We start from the raw sequence: 14,610 nt of genomic DNA, 5'->3' as shown, positions 1-14,610 counted from the left end.
CAGCTTTCATATGTCGGCTAATGTTCAGCAATGTAGTGATTTTCTAATATTTCAAAAGCAGTTTTTTCCCCTTAAGCCTTAATTATTTTTTTCTGTGACATTGAGAACAGTGTTTATAGTCTATAATAGTAGGTGCAGTTTTGTAGATCAGTAAGCTTTTGTTTGCATGTGTGAATATGCTAACATTAACATTACGACTGCACAATTATTCAAACGTCAATCAAGGTTTTGTCTTCAAATTGACCTTTAAAATGTGTGCTCCTCTCACAGAAAACAGCCTAAGTAGATAAATCACAAAATTTCAACAGAAATCTAACATCAGAACACCTTATTTCACTCTTCAAAGTCATTTTTGGCCACACAAACTGAGTGGGGAGGCTAGAAGCTTATCTGTGCATAGCCGCCAAGCTACCATGCATGTGAGGCGTTTATGGAACATTGGTAAACTGTGGTGTCTATTGATAAGCAGATATTCAGCACATGAGGAGTCATAGGTGCAGTTATATTTATATTTTGCCTCTTTCAGGTGCTCTAAAATCTGGCCAAGAAGAACTTCATTTCAAGCAATAATTGTCAGAACAGTGTTTATAGTCTATAATAGTAGGTGCAGTTTTGTAGATCAGTAAGTTGTTGTTTGTATGTGCGGATATGCTATCGTTAGCAGTACGGCTGCACAGTTATTCAACACCAATCGTGATTTTTCCTTAGAATTTACAGTTACAGCCTAAATCTGACATTAGAAGGCCTTATTTCACTCTTCAAAGTCACATTTGATCACATATATTGATTGGGGAGACTAGAAGTTTCTCTGTGCACAGCCGCCTAGCTAGGATCTACCGTAACCTGCATGTGAGGCATTTATGGAACATTTGTCTATTCAGCAAAAGATGTTCAGCAAGTAGGTAGTATTGGTTGCAGTTCTATTTATATTTTGCATAGCATATGCAATGAATTCTGGCCAAGAAGAACTTTTTTTCAAGCTGTATTTCAGTTTTGTAGATGAGGAAGTTGTTGTTTGTATGTGTGGATATGCTAACGTTAGCATTACAATTACACAATTATTCAAATATTAATCTCAATTTTGCATTTAAATTGACTTTTAAAATGTGTGTTCCTCTAAGAAAAAAATCCATCTAGATAAAATCACTAAGTGACAGCTTAAACCTGACATTATTACACCCTATTTCATTGTTCAAAGTCATTTTTGGTCACATCTACTGAGTGGGGAGACTTGAAGCTTCTCTGCGCACAGTCGGCTTGCCAGCATGCATGTGAGGCGTTTATGGAACATTGGTAAATTGTGGTGTCTATTGATAAGCAGATGTTCAGCAAATGAAGAGTTTTAGGTGTAGTTATAATAATATTTTGAAGAAGCTTATTGCATTAGCAGGAATGTTGCTGAACGTTTATGTAAAATCAGCTCCATTTGTTTTAATGTGAAAGTGCAATAAATATATTTTGGCCCTCCATATCAGAGAAAAATTGCAATTTTTAATAATTGTGATTTCAATATAGATAAAGAAAATTGTGATTATCATTTTGGCCATAACCGTGCAGCCATAGTTAGCACGTATTACTCAGTAGAATTAAATATCGAAGAGCATTCGGTGTGAACTTAATTCACACACTTCCTGGTAGAGAAACCTTTTAACTATTCAAACAGAAAAAAGCATCCTGCTGATGTGCAGCTAAATCACGTGCAGGCTGCTAACAGCGATGAGAAATGGGCTAAATGGTGTGAAATTCAGCACTATGTGAGAAAAGAGCCTTTCAGTCATTGTAACTGTCCTTAAAAAAACGGAGTGATGTGAGTTCAGGCTGACGTTAAATCAAGTGGGTGTTTGTTGGATGTTCCTGCTGGTGAGTGAGGAAGACAAGCAGACCTGCAGCAGAATGACTACCCTCATGTGACCTGAACCGAAAATAACCGAGCTCGAGAAGGTTTCAGCGCTTTATTCTGAAGGATCACTCTGCTCTGATTGGCAGAACAACAGGCTCCGTTCAATCTACTGATTAGTAACTTGAAAAACACTGCTCTCTCTCTGGACATTATTTATAAGAGAACCGTGAGCTTGAATGTGTTCAACAGCTCGATCTGTGCGTCTGTTCTTCTGTGTTTTGTAGAGATAAAGCTTCATGTTCTGCAGTTTTAGAGACCGACAAGAACAGGGAGTCATCCTGAAGTGAACCTCAGTTAATCAGAGGATGGATGGATGGATGGATGGATGGATGGATGAATGGATGAACCTGTCAACTATGTTATCAGTAGTTCATCTAAATGATTGATCCCCCCCCCAAAAAAAGTAAAATTACTGTTTAAGTTCATTTTATTTTTGACAAACTGTATCTGTCTGACTAAAATGGCACACACTAAAAAAACTGCAAAAAAACTGGTGAAACCCTAGTGGCAAGAGCGACTACTGTGAATTTTGTAAAAATGTAAACTTGCTGAAAATGAAATATATGTAACATAAAGACTATATTTAGACATATTAAACTGTCAAATTTTACTGGGCTCACACTGTAAAAGAGCCCATTTAACCGAACCGGACTCTGCTGCAGCCGCCATTGTCTAAAACTGTAGCGTTGACTACAGGTGACACATAACTGGAGTGAAAAACAACATCATGACGTAAGAATTCACAGTTATACTGAAGAAAATCATTGTTATAATGAATTAAAGTGACATAAAAACATGCATCAACTAAAAATATTGATATTTGACCCGCTGACGTCCATGATTATGCAACTAACTAACCGCAGCAGCCCAAACTACTACACTAGATAAAAATACATAGAATAAAAATAGATTTTTGAACTTTTCCTTTGAAAAACACAAAGCGAGTGCAGGATTTAGGGATTTAATTCTAGCCTGTAATCTATATCTGATGCGAGCCTTTCTAACATCCTTTCTAGTGCAGCTCAGATTAAGTGAATATTCAGGTTTAAGTGAGGACAGCTGTGTCTGTTTGCACCATAATCCTCCTGCAACATCCGTCAAAACCCACATATGGGCCAACAGTGGAGGATCTGACACAATGTTCTAGAGACTCAACCAACAGAGGATGCTGCTAGTGTCCTGCTGCTACTGTAGCCACACTGGAAATTACCTGGAATGAAGCGCTCCAGGTTTAACTGAGGACATTATGCTAATCCTGAGCTGACAGCATTTGTGTCTGCATTAAACAGGAAAACTGAGGCACCTCCACCTCCACCCACGAGTCTTCTGAATCGGTTTTTTAAAGCATTTAGGAGATGAAACCATCGAGGCAGCTAAATGAGTAACCCGGCTCCTACCACTACCTGTTGGTTGCCACTTGTTACCGCTCGTTCGCTGCGCTGCTTACCTCTTGAAATGGCTAAGCAGGGTTCCAACCAGCTCCCCGATGCGGCTCTCATTGGCAGGCACCAAACCCTGCAGGCACGCCACCAGATCCCTGCTGTCCTTGGTGTGGAACACAACCAGCTGGTCCTTCCCCGGGGAGACGCTCACTCCGGTCACCTGGGACGAACGGGGAGACGACACAGACAGTTAAACACACATAAACATGTACACAGAGCAGGCAGGGAAATACAAACATGCTAAAAAGGCAGGAATAGAAGTGCAGAAACATCACAACTGTATTGGACTTTGTTGCACATAAACATCTGGTAATTTGATTTGGTGAACGTCAATTCACAAGGGGTCGATGCACCAGGCTACAATTCATCACTTGTACAGGAACCGAAGCAAGAAAAGCTGAAGAATTATTCTTTTCAATACATTTTCGAGATTTAGTGCCAATCTGAAAGGCAAGAACAGCTCATATTATTCGTTTCTCATATTGTAGAACAATTCTGTGAACTCTGCACATTCAAAATACAGCTATGTTGTAGAATTATTGTCATTATAGCTTATCCAGCTCTGCATGTCACCCTCAGCTTTCTATTTTTCACCCTTAGTTGAACTTTGAATAATACCGAGAAATATCCTCTTGGATGCACTGCATAGTTAGTCTAATCTCCTTACAAAACAGTGTAAAATGGCAATTGAAACTGCACAGATTTGTTGCATTATGTGAGTTTACAACTATAACTAGACTGCTTTCGTCCACTAGTGTTGGCTTTTTGTCCAGAAATCATTACATGTATGTTCAAAAAATGGTTCTTGAGGCCCAAAGTCGACCACCAACAACAACACAACCTCCAACACCAAGGCAGATCATGGAGGAAACAGTCAAAGTAGCAGCAGTGTTGTCATTATAAAGACATACGTTACATCAACCATCTTAGTTTGACCCCCACAACTTGGCCCACAACTTCTACAAGTGCTAGATGACTTGTGCAGGTGTGTTTAATCAGATACCCAACATGTCTATACAGCAATGTAAGGTGCTCATTTTACTGGTTTCAGAACTGAATATTCCTGCAAAAATGATGTCATATTTGGTTCCAATCGCAGAAATGTTGGGTCAAAAGGTGATTCAGATGTTGGGTTTAGTTTCACAAATGATGGATCCAGACAAAAGTGACCATAGGGAATAAAATTTGGGAAATTATTAGTTTTTTGGAGGACGACAATCACTTTTAGGTGTCTGCACGAGTGTATGTCATCTTGGCCTGAAATTATAACAAAAAAAGTGACACATCATATGAAATATATGTGCAAAACCGGATTGCCAGAGTATCTTTATTAACAATTTGCAAAAACACAGCTATTCTGTACCATCACATCATTTGAAACTATTTTTCAAAGAACTATTCATCAGGGGAGGAGATCAGAACTCGTTGGAGAGATTACGTATCTCATCTGACCAGGGACACCTTAACATTCTCCAGGAAGAACTGGAAAACGTTCCTGGATAGTCCTGCTCAGCCTGCTGCAACCGAAACTTGACATTGGATAAGTGGAGGAAACTGAACGGATGAATAGATGTTTGTTGCTCTTGTGGCCTTACAAGATTCACTCGTTCTAATAACTTGACTATTATCAGTAGTAGTTGAATTGTTTCTTCAAAGCACAGCACAATGTTGGGTCTAAAGGCGATTCAGATGTTGGGCTCAGTTTCACAAATAATGGATCCAGATGAAAGCATCTGTAGAGTGTATAAACTGGGCAACAATTAGATTTTGGTGGAGGACGATCACTTTTAGGTGTTTGCACTAGTGTCCACTGCTAATTTCAGTCATCTTGGGCTGAAATTATCAAAAAATTACAAAGGTCATATAAAATGCATCTGCAAAACTGGATTGCTGGAGTATTTTTACTAACACGCTGCAAAAACACAGCACTACTGTACCATCACCATCATTTGAAACAAATTTTCAAAGAACTATTCATCATGGGAGGAGATCAGATCTCGTTGAGGAGATTACATATCTCATCTGACCAGGGACACCTTGAGATTCTCCAAGAAGAACTGGAAAACATTCCTGGATAGTCCTGCTCAGTATTAATGTATTAATGTGGTACAAAAACTAATAGTGATGACATTCGAAACAGAAAGTCTTCTTTTTTGAGTCCATATGACTTATTAATTGCATTAATAATCAACAATCTGGCACCTGGATCAGCTGGATGCCCACAACCTTCTTAGACTGTCTTGCACGCTTTAATTTCCCACTTAAATGCGCTTGATTTAATATTAGTAGAGACTGCAGTGACACAAAACTAAACTTCGTGGGAGAAAACACATTGTCCATCTGCAACTATCGATTTCTTTAGAGTACAACTGCAGAAACCAACACTTCCTGTTTGTCTTCTTGCAAACACAGCTGAGGATCAAGGTTGTCTTGCTTGAATAAAATCTACTGGGAGGCTGATTAAAGAATGTAGGTTAAGGTAACAATGGACGAAATGATAAAAAAGCACAGCCTAGTCAGCTTTACTGCAACTAGGCCACATTATCTGCATTTATAATTATGTAATAGGTTTGATTTCAAATATTTAAGTGTGCATGTGTGCATTTTTCTCATGTTTTTGCATATGATTTGAGAAAGACACCACAACACACTTACTAGAACTAGACAGCACAATCCCTAAAAAAGCCGTCAGTGTCTGGTGTCCATTAGTTTATGGGATTCCTTCCGCTCAAGAACAAAATCAGCACTTTGAGTAAAGATTTATTGATCAGCATCCCAAAGGACCAATCTAATTTTCCATTTAGAGCGCCTCAAATCACACAAGTTTTGCTGTCAGTTTGTTCAGCTTTACAGGTCTTGAAAAGGAACAAACCAACATCTGACCAGGTAAACACATCTCTGGTGCCTTTTAGTCTCATTAACTCCCATTTTCCTTTCTCTTTCATCCCGTTTTCTCTTCTAAAGTGCTCTCATGTCTCGGTCTATTCCCCCCTCAGGTTTTTAGACATTTATTCCCCTCTTAATTTGTCTTTGTGCTGCAGCCGGTCGGTGCATATTGAGGAAACAGCCTCGGGGCAGCCAGTCAGGTGCATTAATATCTATCCCAGACAAATCCTCCGCCGGTGGAAGACGGGCTTGGACAGGTTGCCACCGGCGGCTAAAACAACCAGCTAGCTTATTTAGCTTCAACACGACTCCAGAAACAAACACTCGACGTAATCACCATGAATTAAAGCCTAAAGCCTCGAATCTGTGCGCAGCAATCCACCCGCAGTTAATTAGAAGGAGCCGATTACATTTACATTTATATTAAAGGCTTAATTGATTGGAACGACAGTCGGGGTTCTAATGAGTTGGGTAATGATACATTCGCCTTCGTTTCCTTGTCTCGTTTTTTGAAATCTGTTGCAGCTATTTATCTGCTCAGCCATCTGTTCAACTCTTCGTCTGTCACACACATTGGATGAAACTCGGAGATGTTGACACACTTCGGCTAATTTGGCCGAGTTGTTGTGGAATCGATGGTTTGCTTTTTCATTTAAACGTCCTCCTTCATTTAAACGCGCTCCGATAATATTGATCCTTCAGGTTCATCACAGACAGCAGGGAGGGTTTAAGAAAATCTCAGTTACAACTGGTGTCAGAAAAGATGATGACATGAATTCTGATGCATCTTTGATGTAAAATGAACTATTTGATAGTCATTATTGCCTTTTCAAGCTTCTCACTTATGAAATTGTTCTGTTTTTCATTTACTTTTGTGACAATAAGTTAAATATCTGCAGGTTTTGGACTGTTTATCAGACAAAACAAGCTATTTGATTACATCTCATCAGATTTTCATATGAATTCTGGCTTGAACTTTCACATTTTCCTAACATTTTATGCATGATTAAATAATGAATCCATTAATGAAGAAAATAATGAGCAGATTAATCAAAACAGTCATTTATATTCTCTATCTTCTATCTCTGGAAATGAGATTAGAGGCTTGTATTCTGTATTTTACCTTGTTTATGTTCAACTTTACTGTCGTGTTTTAAAATGATAGGAATCTATGAAAGAAATTATTTTGATTGATCAGAAATAGAAAAGCAGCTCCCATCTGTGTGTCAAAATGATTGTGCAATCCTTTGTCACAAAAGTAAGATTCCCATTAAGCAAATTTACATTAAGAAAGAAACTTATTTTAAGATAAGTTAAAACTCTACTTATCCTGAAGGAATTTTTAAAATGTTCTTCCTGAAAGGTACGACTGTGACTCAGTAGCAAATGGTTCCATTTTGAAAAAAACACAAAGTCCAATTTGGATGGAGGATGGAGATAAGACAGATATACGTCTGCAAAAGGATGTTTTAACTCAGGAGATTGAAATTTGCAGCCTGTATGCAATCATGATTCTTAGACTTCAGTTTCATCTTCACTTTTTGTTTACATTTGCTCTTCATTTAGGTTAGACACCAAAACTATTTGGTTTGACTGATAATACAGTACTTATACAATATGTTCATTATCTACCTTCTGGGTTACCATGGTGATGAACTGCATCCTATCTAATATATGATTGGTTGGCTAAAAAGCAGTGAAGCAATAAAATAAACAGGAGAGGTATTTTGATTAGAAATGTATTTCTGATGCGTTCCAAACAAATGGAATGTCAAAATGTGGTATAGTTGTTTAGGAACATCATTTTTAAGAGACACGAGGACTGTTTCTTGGTCTATCTATCTCTACTGCATCGTTTCAGCACCAAAGAATGGTCTGACTGCATTTTGTTATCATTCTGTTACAGGGGAAAAGGAAAACGCTCTGGCTGGTTTACATTTCTTTGAACCAGTTGCATTCATCTGAAGTGGCAACAAGCCCGGGATGCAGCAACAGTGTCCCTGCTAAATATTTACACAGGGAGCTTGTTTAGGTGGAACATTTGGATGTGGAGATACAAGCGCAGTCATTAAAATGACTCCCTGACTGCTCAGTTCAAACCTTCTTCAGCATGTAGCTTGCTGCTCGGAGTTTGATGTTGTTATATTCCGTAGCACAGAGGATTTATTTATTTTATGCAGGTAGCGGAAGGGGAGGAGAATTTATCCTCTAATTCTACATCTGGTGAGTCAGACCTCTTGGTTCTTAGCAATGACTCAGTTGGGTTTTTAACATCCAAAGCAGATTCTTCTGACACAAGTAGCCTTTGATCACTGAAGCTTTAAATTGGTGGACTTCATGTGTCCATCGTGAAATCCAGGAAGACACCTGAGGGACAGCCAGAGATGCTATTTTTCTCTCAGGTTTTCCCATTTTCATCTGGGATGCCACAAATTTGCACAATATATACATGACCAGTCAAAAGCTTGGACACAGCTTCTCATCCAATGGTTTTTATACATTGCAGATTAATACTGAGGACATCAAAACTATAAAATAATACATATGGAATTATGTTGCAAACAAAAAAAGTGTGAATCTTCAGTATTAATCTACAATGTAGAAAATAATGCAAATAAATAAAAAGCACTGAATGAGAAGATGTGTTCAAACAATTGAATGGTAGTGTTGGTGCATTTAGACACAGCTAAATAACAGGAAGAAATCACAAAATCTAAATTAAATACTGCAGAAAGAAACCAAAGTAAATACAGTCAAGAAACTTGCCTATATTTACTTTGGTTTCTTTCAGTTTACACTACTAAAGATGGAAAATGAAGCATCTCACAGCTCATGTACGTCTTTTTTAAAGTCACACTGTCATGATATTACAATTTTTAATCCAAAACCCTTTAATATATTTGTTGAACAGCTTATTTGCCTACTTTGTTCATGCTATTGGACATATATTTAGTCAAACTAGCAGTAATAAACCCCCTGTACAAAGTCTGTGGTTGTCATGAGGACATAATTTGAACAGCAGGTTTTCCTCGTTTATTCCTAAGGGAGTAACTTATTGGTTACACAACGTCTCCCAGCAGCTTTATAGAGATACAGGAGGGGGAAAAAACAACCAAAATGAAGCGTGGGGGTTGTGTGATTAAATAAATATCATATCATGAGCTGCAGCCATTCATGCTTTAGAGCTACAAAGACCAATGAGACTCCAGTAATGTTTAAAAAATAGCAAGTTTCCTGCAAGATGCATGAATTAACTGGCATGATTAGAAAATATTCTTTATAGATTTTGCATAATTCAAGAGCTACTTATTGAAATCTTGCACTTCTTTGTTCAATGTGTCAGTGCATTCAAGAATAACATGACGCAGCTTCACATGTGCACCGTTTATCTCCGTGTTTGGTCACAGAGCAGCAGAAAAAACACTGAAATCAAGGGATCAGCGGGTGAATGAAGAAAAAAGAGAAGAAGAAGAAGAAGCTGGAGGGATCACAAACAAGCCTCAGTGGGTTTAAAAAAAAAGAAAAAAAACGGGAGGAAAGGAGGCGAACATACAGGAGGGCGATTTGTGCACATGCCTGAACGACACCAGACATCAGCTGATCTGCCCTGCCGCTCGGTATCCATGACAACACTGTCTCCTGGGAAGTTGGCATGACAACAGCGGGAAGGAGAGAAGCCGAGATAGAGATAGAGAGAGACAGAGAGAGGGGAGGTGGGAATAGACTGAAATGAAAAATAAAAGATGGGAAAGTGAATGTGTGAAGGTGAGAAAAGATGCCGGGAAGCTGCAGCAGCGTGATGCAGAGCCGACATCTCACCGATTCCCTGACAGCGTTTGTTTGATTTGAACGTGACAGAGCAGAGAGGTGATCTCACTTCTGCAGCTCGGGCTTTAATTGGCCTATAAATCCAGAGGTGGACAGGTGTTGGCTCCTCGTTTCTTTCCTCTCCAGCTGTAAATACGCATCTCAGGGCAGCCAGGGGGGAAGCCGTTAGCCTCTCAGCGCTAATCAACAGCGAGCTAACTGCCCTCCCCTCTGAGTGACCTCCTCTGATCAATAACTCCACGTCACGCCGCCGTGGCTCTCAGCCTACATCTCTATCAGCTCCTGCTCAGCCGCCTTCGCACTTTTTCACCTTGACCGCCTCGTTCACCCTCACTGCTTGACATTTACGGCCAGTAAAGGTCTCGTGTCATTTATGCAGCAGAGCAGGGATGAGAGGAGAATGAAAAGATGAATGAACTTCACTACAAAGAGGTTTATTAGGTGAAACATGCAAAGATTGGAGATCAATATGTTGTTTTTTTCAAGGATGATATAATTATTGGTAATCAATAAGACAGATAACTAATAATCAGAGCTGAGATACATTTATAGTACAAATAAAAACCTTGGTTTAAATATTTAAAATAGCACAAACTCGAGGCGGTGAGTGTATCTGAGCTGCAGTTTAATTAAAAAGTATTCCAGAATTGGCGGATATTTCATGTTCCATCCATCACATTTTAAATAATCCATGTACAAAATCCTAAAACATGCAGTTGTTGTGTAAATGTTGTTCTGAGACCAAATCTAAAAAACTAGGAGAAAAGAATGTTTGAAACTATTTTTAAAATACCAAATAATCTGGAGTTGCCCTAAAATGCCAATTTTCTCTTGTCCCACCCCTCTGATGACCAAACTGAATCTCAAATAAAAGAGTTCAAATGAAATTTAAATCTCCTTTTTTGGTGTTATTTTTGTCATTGATATCTCTTGTAATTGTTGGAACATTTTTTTCAATCAACATAATATTTTAAATAATAATTGTTATTCATGGAACATGTTCCACAACATGTTAGCATAACCTGTTGATGACGTTTTTCTTTTTCTGTTTTGCTTCTGTCATTTTCTGTCTTACTTTTGTCGTTTATGTCATCAAACAGTTGTCCTATAGAACTTTGGAAAGCACAAATTTTGGATTTTGTCCGTTTAACTTCCACTGAAACTACAGCATGAACAGGAGGAATGAATATGAAGACAAAAATCTGTTTTGATGCACATATCGGTTTGAAATTGGGAAAAAAAAAACGTGAATTAACTGATTAAAAGCAGCCATACAACAGTCTTGAGTAAACTTTTACTAGTGAATAGTCAATTTACTAAATAGAATATATTAGTAGGATCTTTTTATTTTGTTCTTTTGATGGAATCTTTTGACAATATTAAAAATACAGAATAATATCCTTTGAGAATGCAACAAATTCTGAACTGTTTGGATAAAAAACAGACCTAAAAACTTCCTTTCACGGTTAGAAATGTGTTGGAAGCGTCTCGTCGGTCTGGTTCATCTTCTCTGTGGAGCTCGGTGTTGTGTTGCTGTCAGTGTGTGAAGCTCTAATGGTTCTCTATGAGCCTCCTGTTTGGCCAGTGAGTCCCACCTAGCAGATCAGTGTGTCTCTGAATGAACGATAAGTAAAACTTTCTCTCTGCTGCATCTCAGTATTTCTCTTCCAGGCTCTGGGTGTCCATCTTCAGCTCTCTAATTCCCTCTTGTCATTCTGTCAGATGGAACACTGGGGAGTCTTGTCACAGTTGTCGCCGCCTCATATCTCACTCATTTCAGCAGACGACGGGGGTGGATCTGTCTCCAGGATTAATGTATTACACCTTCACATCCTGTCTCATTTCAGCTGCACAGCCAAGGTCAGCGGAGCAAAGAGACCCCATAGGTAATATTTACTATTTATGTGTTTCTGTGCTGATTAAAATGATGTTTTCTCTTCTTTCTGGGTTCTTGAAATTGAGATTTTGCACTCGATTTAGCTGCTGCTGCATAAATTAGATTCATTTTTTATATCTTTGGAGTGAAAACAAACTGGTGTGTCATCGCCTCTACAAAGAGCTCAATTAGGGGTTTGATTAGAATTAGGTTAAATCAACGGTTAAAACTGGGCTGGGCTGGCTAAAAGAGCAGCTGCACATTATGGGAAACAGATTTGTATATTTTCAGGTACAACCCAGAACAACTGCAACAATCAAACAACAATTAGTTGTCAATTATTTTTCAGTTTAGCAGTTTCTTATGATAAAACCTCAAAAATCTCTAAATCCAGCTTCTTAAGCTTAAATATTTTCTTGTTTCTTTCCTCCTCAATGATAGTAAACTGAATATCTGTAGTTTGTGGACAAAACAAGATATTTGAGGATATTTTTTCTGGCTTTGGAAAACAATGAATGACAATTTATGTTGATAAATGAATAGTATTATGTGGTTGGGATGGTTAAAAGAGCAGCTGCACATTCTGGGAAACAGAATTCTAAAGTTTCAGGTACAACCGAGTACAACTCCAACGATTAAACAATTAGTTGTCAACTATTTTTCGATTGTAGCAATTTCTTAAGAAAAACATCAAAAATCTTCAATTCTACCTTCTTAAATTTAAAATTTTTTTAGTTTCTTTTCTTTTCTACAGAAGGAAACTGAATATCTTGGGTTTGTGGACAAAACAACACATTTAAGGACGTCATGTTGGGCTTTGGAAAACACTGAATGACATTTTTCATCAGTTAAGCAAGATAATATCCAACAATTACAATTAATGTTAGCTGCAGTGTCTATTCATCTCCTATTAAACATGGAAGATGACGAAGACCACAAAGAGCAATGAAAGACGCACAAACACACAAATGAACGCCATCATGTAGCATATTCAGCAGTGTAAGATGTTGCAACTGGAACCTGTAGCTGCACTTTTCCTGCAATTCTTGTGCTGTTTGCTCAGTAGCTAGCACTGTGCTAACCTGGCCTTATGGAAGACTTCAACAAGGTACGAGTGCACAGGTAGACTGAATGTGCTTTTCTAGTTCCAAAAAAAGTGATGACTAGTGGTGAAGGAGGAGCATATCTCTTAAATGTAGGCATCACCTTGGAACAGTCGAGGTTTATTGATGAGATAACAGGCTATAGAGGCAAAACAGATACCATCAGCTGATACCTGCTGGCTGCTTTGCTGTGTATTAAAGGTCCCATGTGGTGAAAATCCATTTTTATTGTGTTTTGTTGTCTTTATCAACTTGGAGGTGCAAAATAAAAGCTGTTAAGCTGTGAAAACTTCTATTATTCCTTAAGCTCCCCTTTTACAAGTTCATAAGAATTCAAACCCAAGTGCTATTTACTCCTATCTAACTGGTAGCCTTGAAGCTCAAAGTGTGATCGATTGGTTTTCAGAGCAGAGCAGCCCTGAAACAAGAAGTTTTGCAATGAAATGAACCATTTTTGCATTATTTTGAGTTGAAAAAACAACGTCACACCATCGAGACGTGAGGCTTGGACTAATTGGCTAAAAAGAGGCACATTTAAGTATATCTATGGTATTGGCCAATGTATTGCATCGTTATTTGGCATCCAAACCAACCATATTGTGTTTGTATACGCCATGTGGTCGAGGTCGACATATACGCTGCTTTCACCGCTTGAACAGGAGAAGCATCCGGTGTTTGTTCAAGCTGAGATGCTTGATCCATCTTTATCTAGACGCTGGTGTGGTAACCGTGCAGACTAAGGTAGGCCGGTTTGTTTTCAGTCATCTTATGTGGACCGACTGCAATGATTAGATGGACTTTTTACAGGCCTGTTTCTGCCACACAAGCAGATCTTTTTCTTTTTACTATCAGAGCACTTCATGATTTATTGACAGCTGCCGGGACAAAGACACTTTCAACAAATGTAATACAAAAACAAATAACTCCATCCCATCCTGCAGCTCTAAATGCTACTGACTCTGCCTGTGATATAAACAAGTAGCATGAAGCACACAGGACACATTTGCCATGGAAACAGCATCCCGTGCTGTGTGCATGTAGTAGCATTAATGGACCTATCACGGCGGGAATGTGAATTAAAGACCAGCCAATTGCTGAGCCGGGAGAGATTTTTATGCATATTGACATGTTGCCACAGGATCATGGGCTGGTGGCAAATCAGGGACAACAGTGTCAACCTCTGCAGCAGATCCAGGCTGCAAATCAAACTGCTTTCTGGTGTTTGGTGGTGGCTGCAGAAAAGCTAAAACCCAACTGTGTGTAGTTTCCAAAAGAAAAGTCTCCAAAAGGCCTGAAACTAATCATTCTGTTGCTGCATCTCCAGTAAAACAGTTTCGTCTATTAAATATCAGAAAATTACTCCAAAAATGGCTTAAAACATTTCAAATTGTGTGTTTTTCTTGCACAGCAGTAAAAGATATTAAAGTTACAATGGAATCATCCAAGATGTTTGGTGGTTGTTGCAGAGAAGGTCGAACCCAACTGCATGAAAAGTCTCTAGTAGACCTGAAACTAATTATTCTGTTGATTGCATCTCCAACAAAACAATGGTTTGATCTTTTAAATATCAGAAAA

The 14,610-nt window shown here is 38.5% G+C and overlaps 1 protein-coding gene across 2 annotated transcripts in view; it reads right to left on the bottom strand.

The window, feature by feature from the left end:
- The window catches only part of myo1d (myosin 1D), a 173,418-nt gene that overhangs the window by 44,292 nt on the left and 114,516 nt on the right, over nt 1-14,610 (bottom strand). For both annotated transcript variants that reach the window (XM_023288912.3, XM_055004369.1), the window contains one exon: nt 3,348-3,502. In XM_023288912.3, the coding sequence (XP_023144680.2) occupies nt 3,348-3,502 (155 nt within the window). The remainder of the gene's footprint in view (nt 1-3,347; nt 3,503-14,610) is intronic.

The sequence above is a fragment of the Amphiprion ocellaris genome, chromosome 18, assembly GCF_022539595.1.
Source record: "Amphiprion ocellaris isolate individual 3 ecotype Okinawa chromosome 18, ASM2253959v1, whole genome shotgun sequence".
Classification (NCBI taxonomy): domain Eukaryota; kingdom Metazoa; phylum Chordata; class Actinopteri; family Pomacentridae; genus Amphiprion; species Amphiprion ocellaris.
Note: the sequence above shows the minus strand (reverse complement) of the source record. Positions and strands in the feature narration are given on the sequence as shown.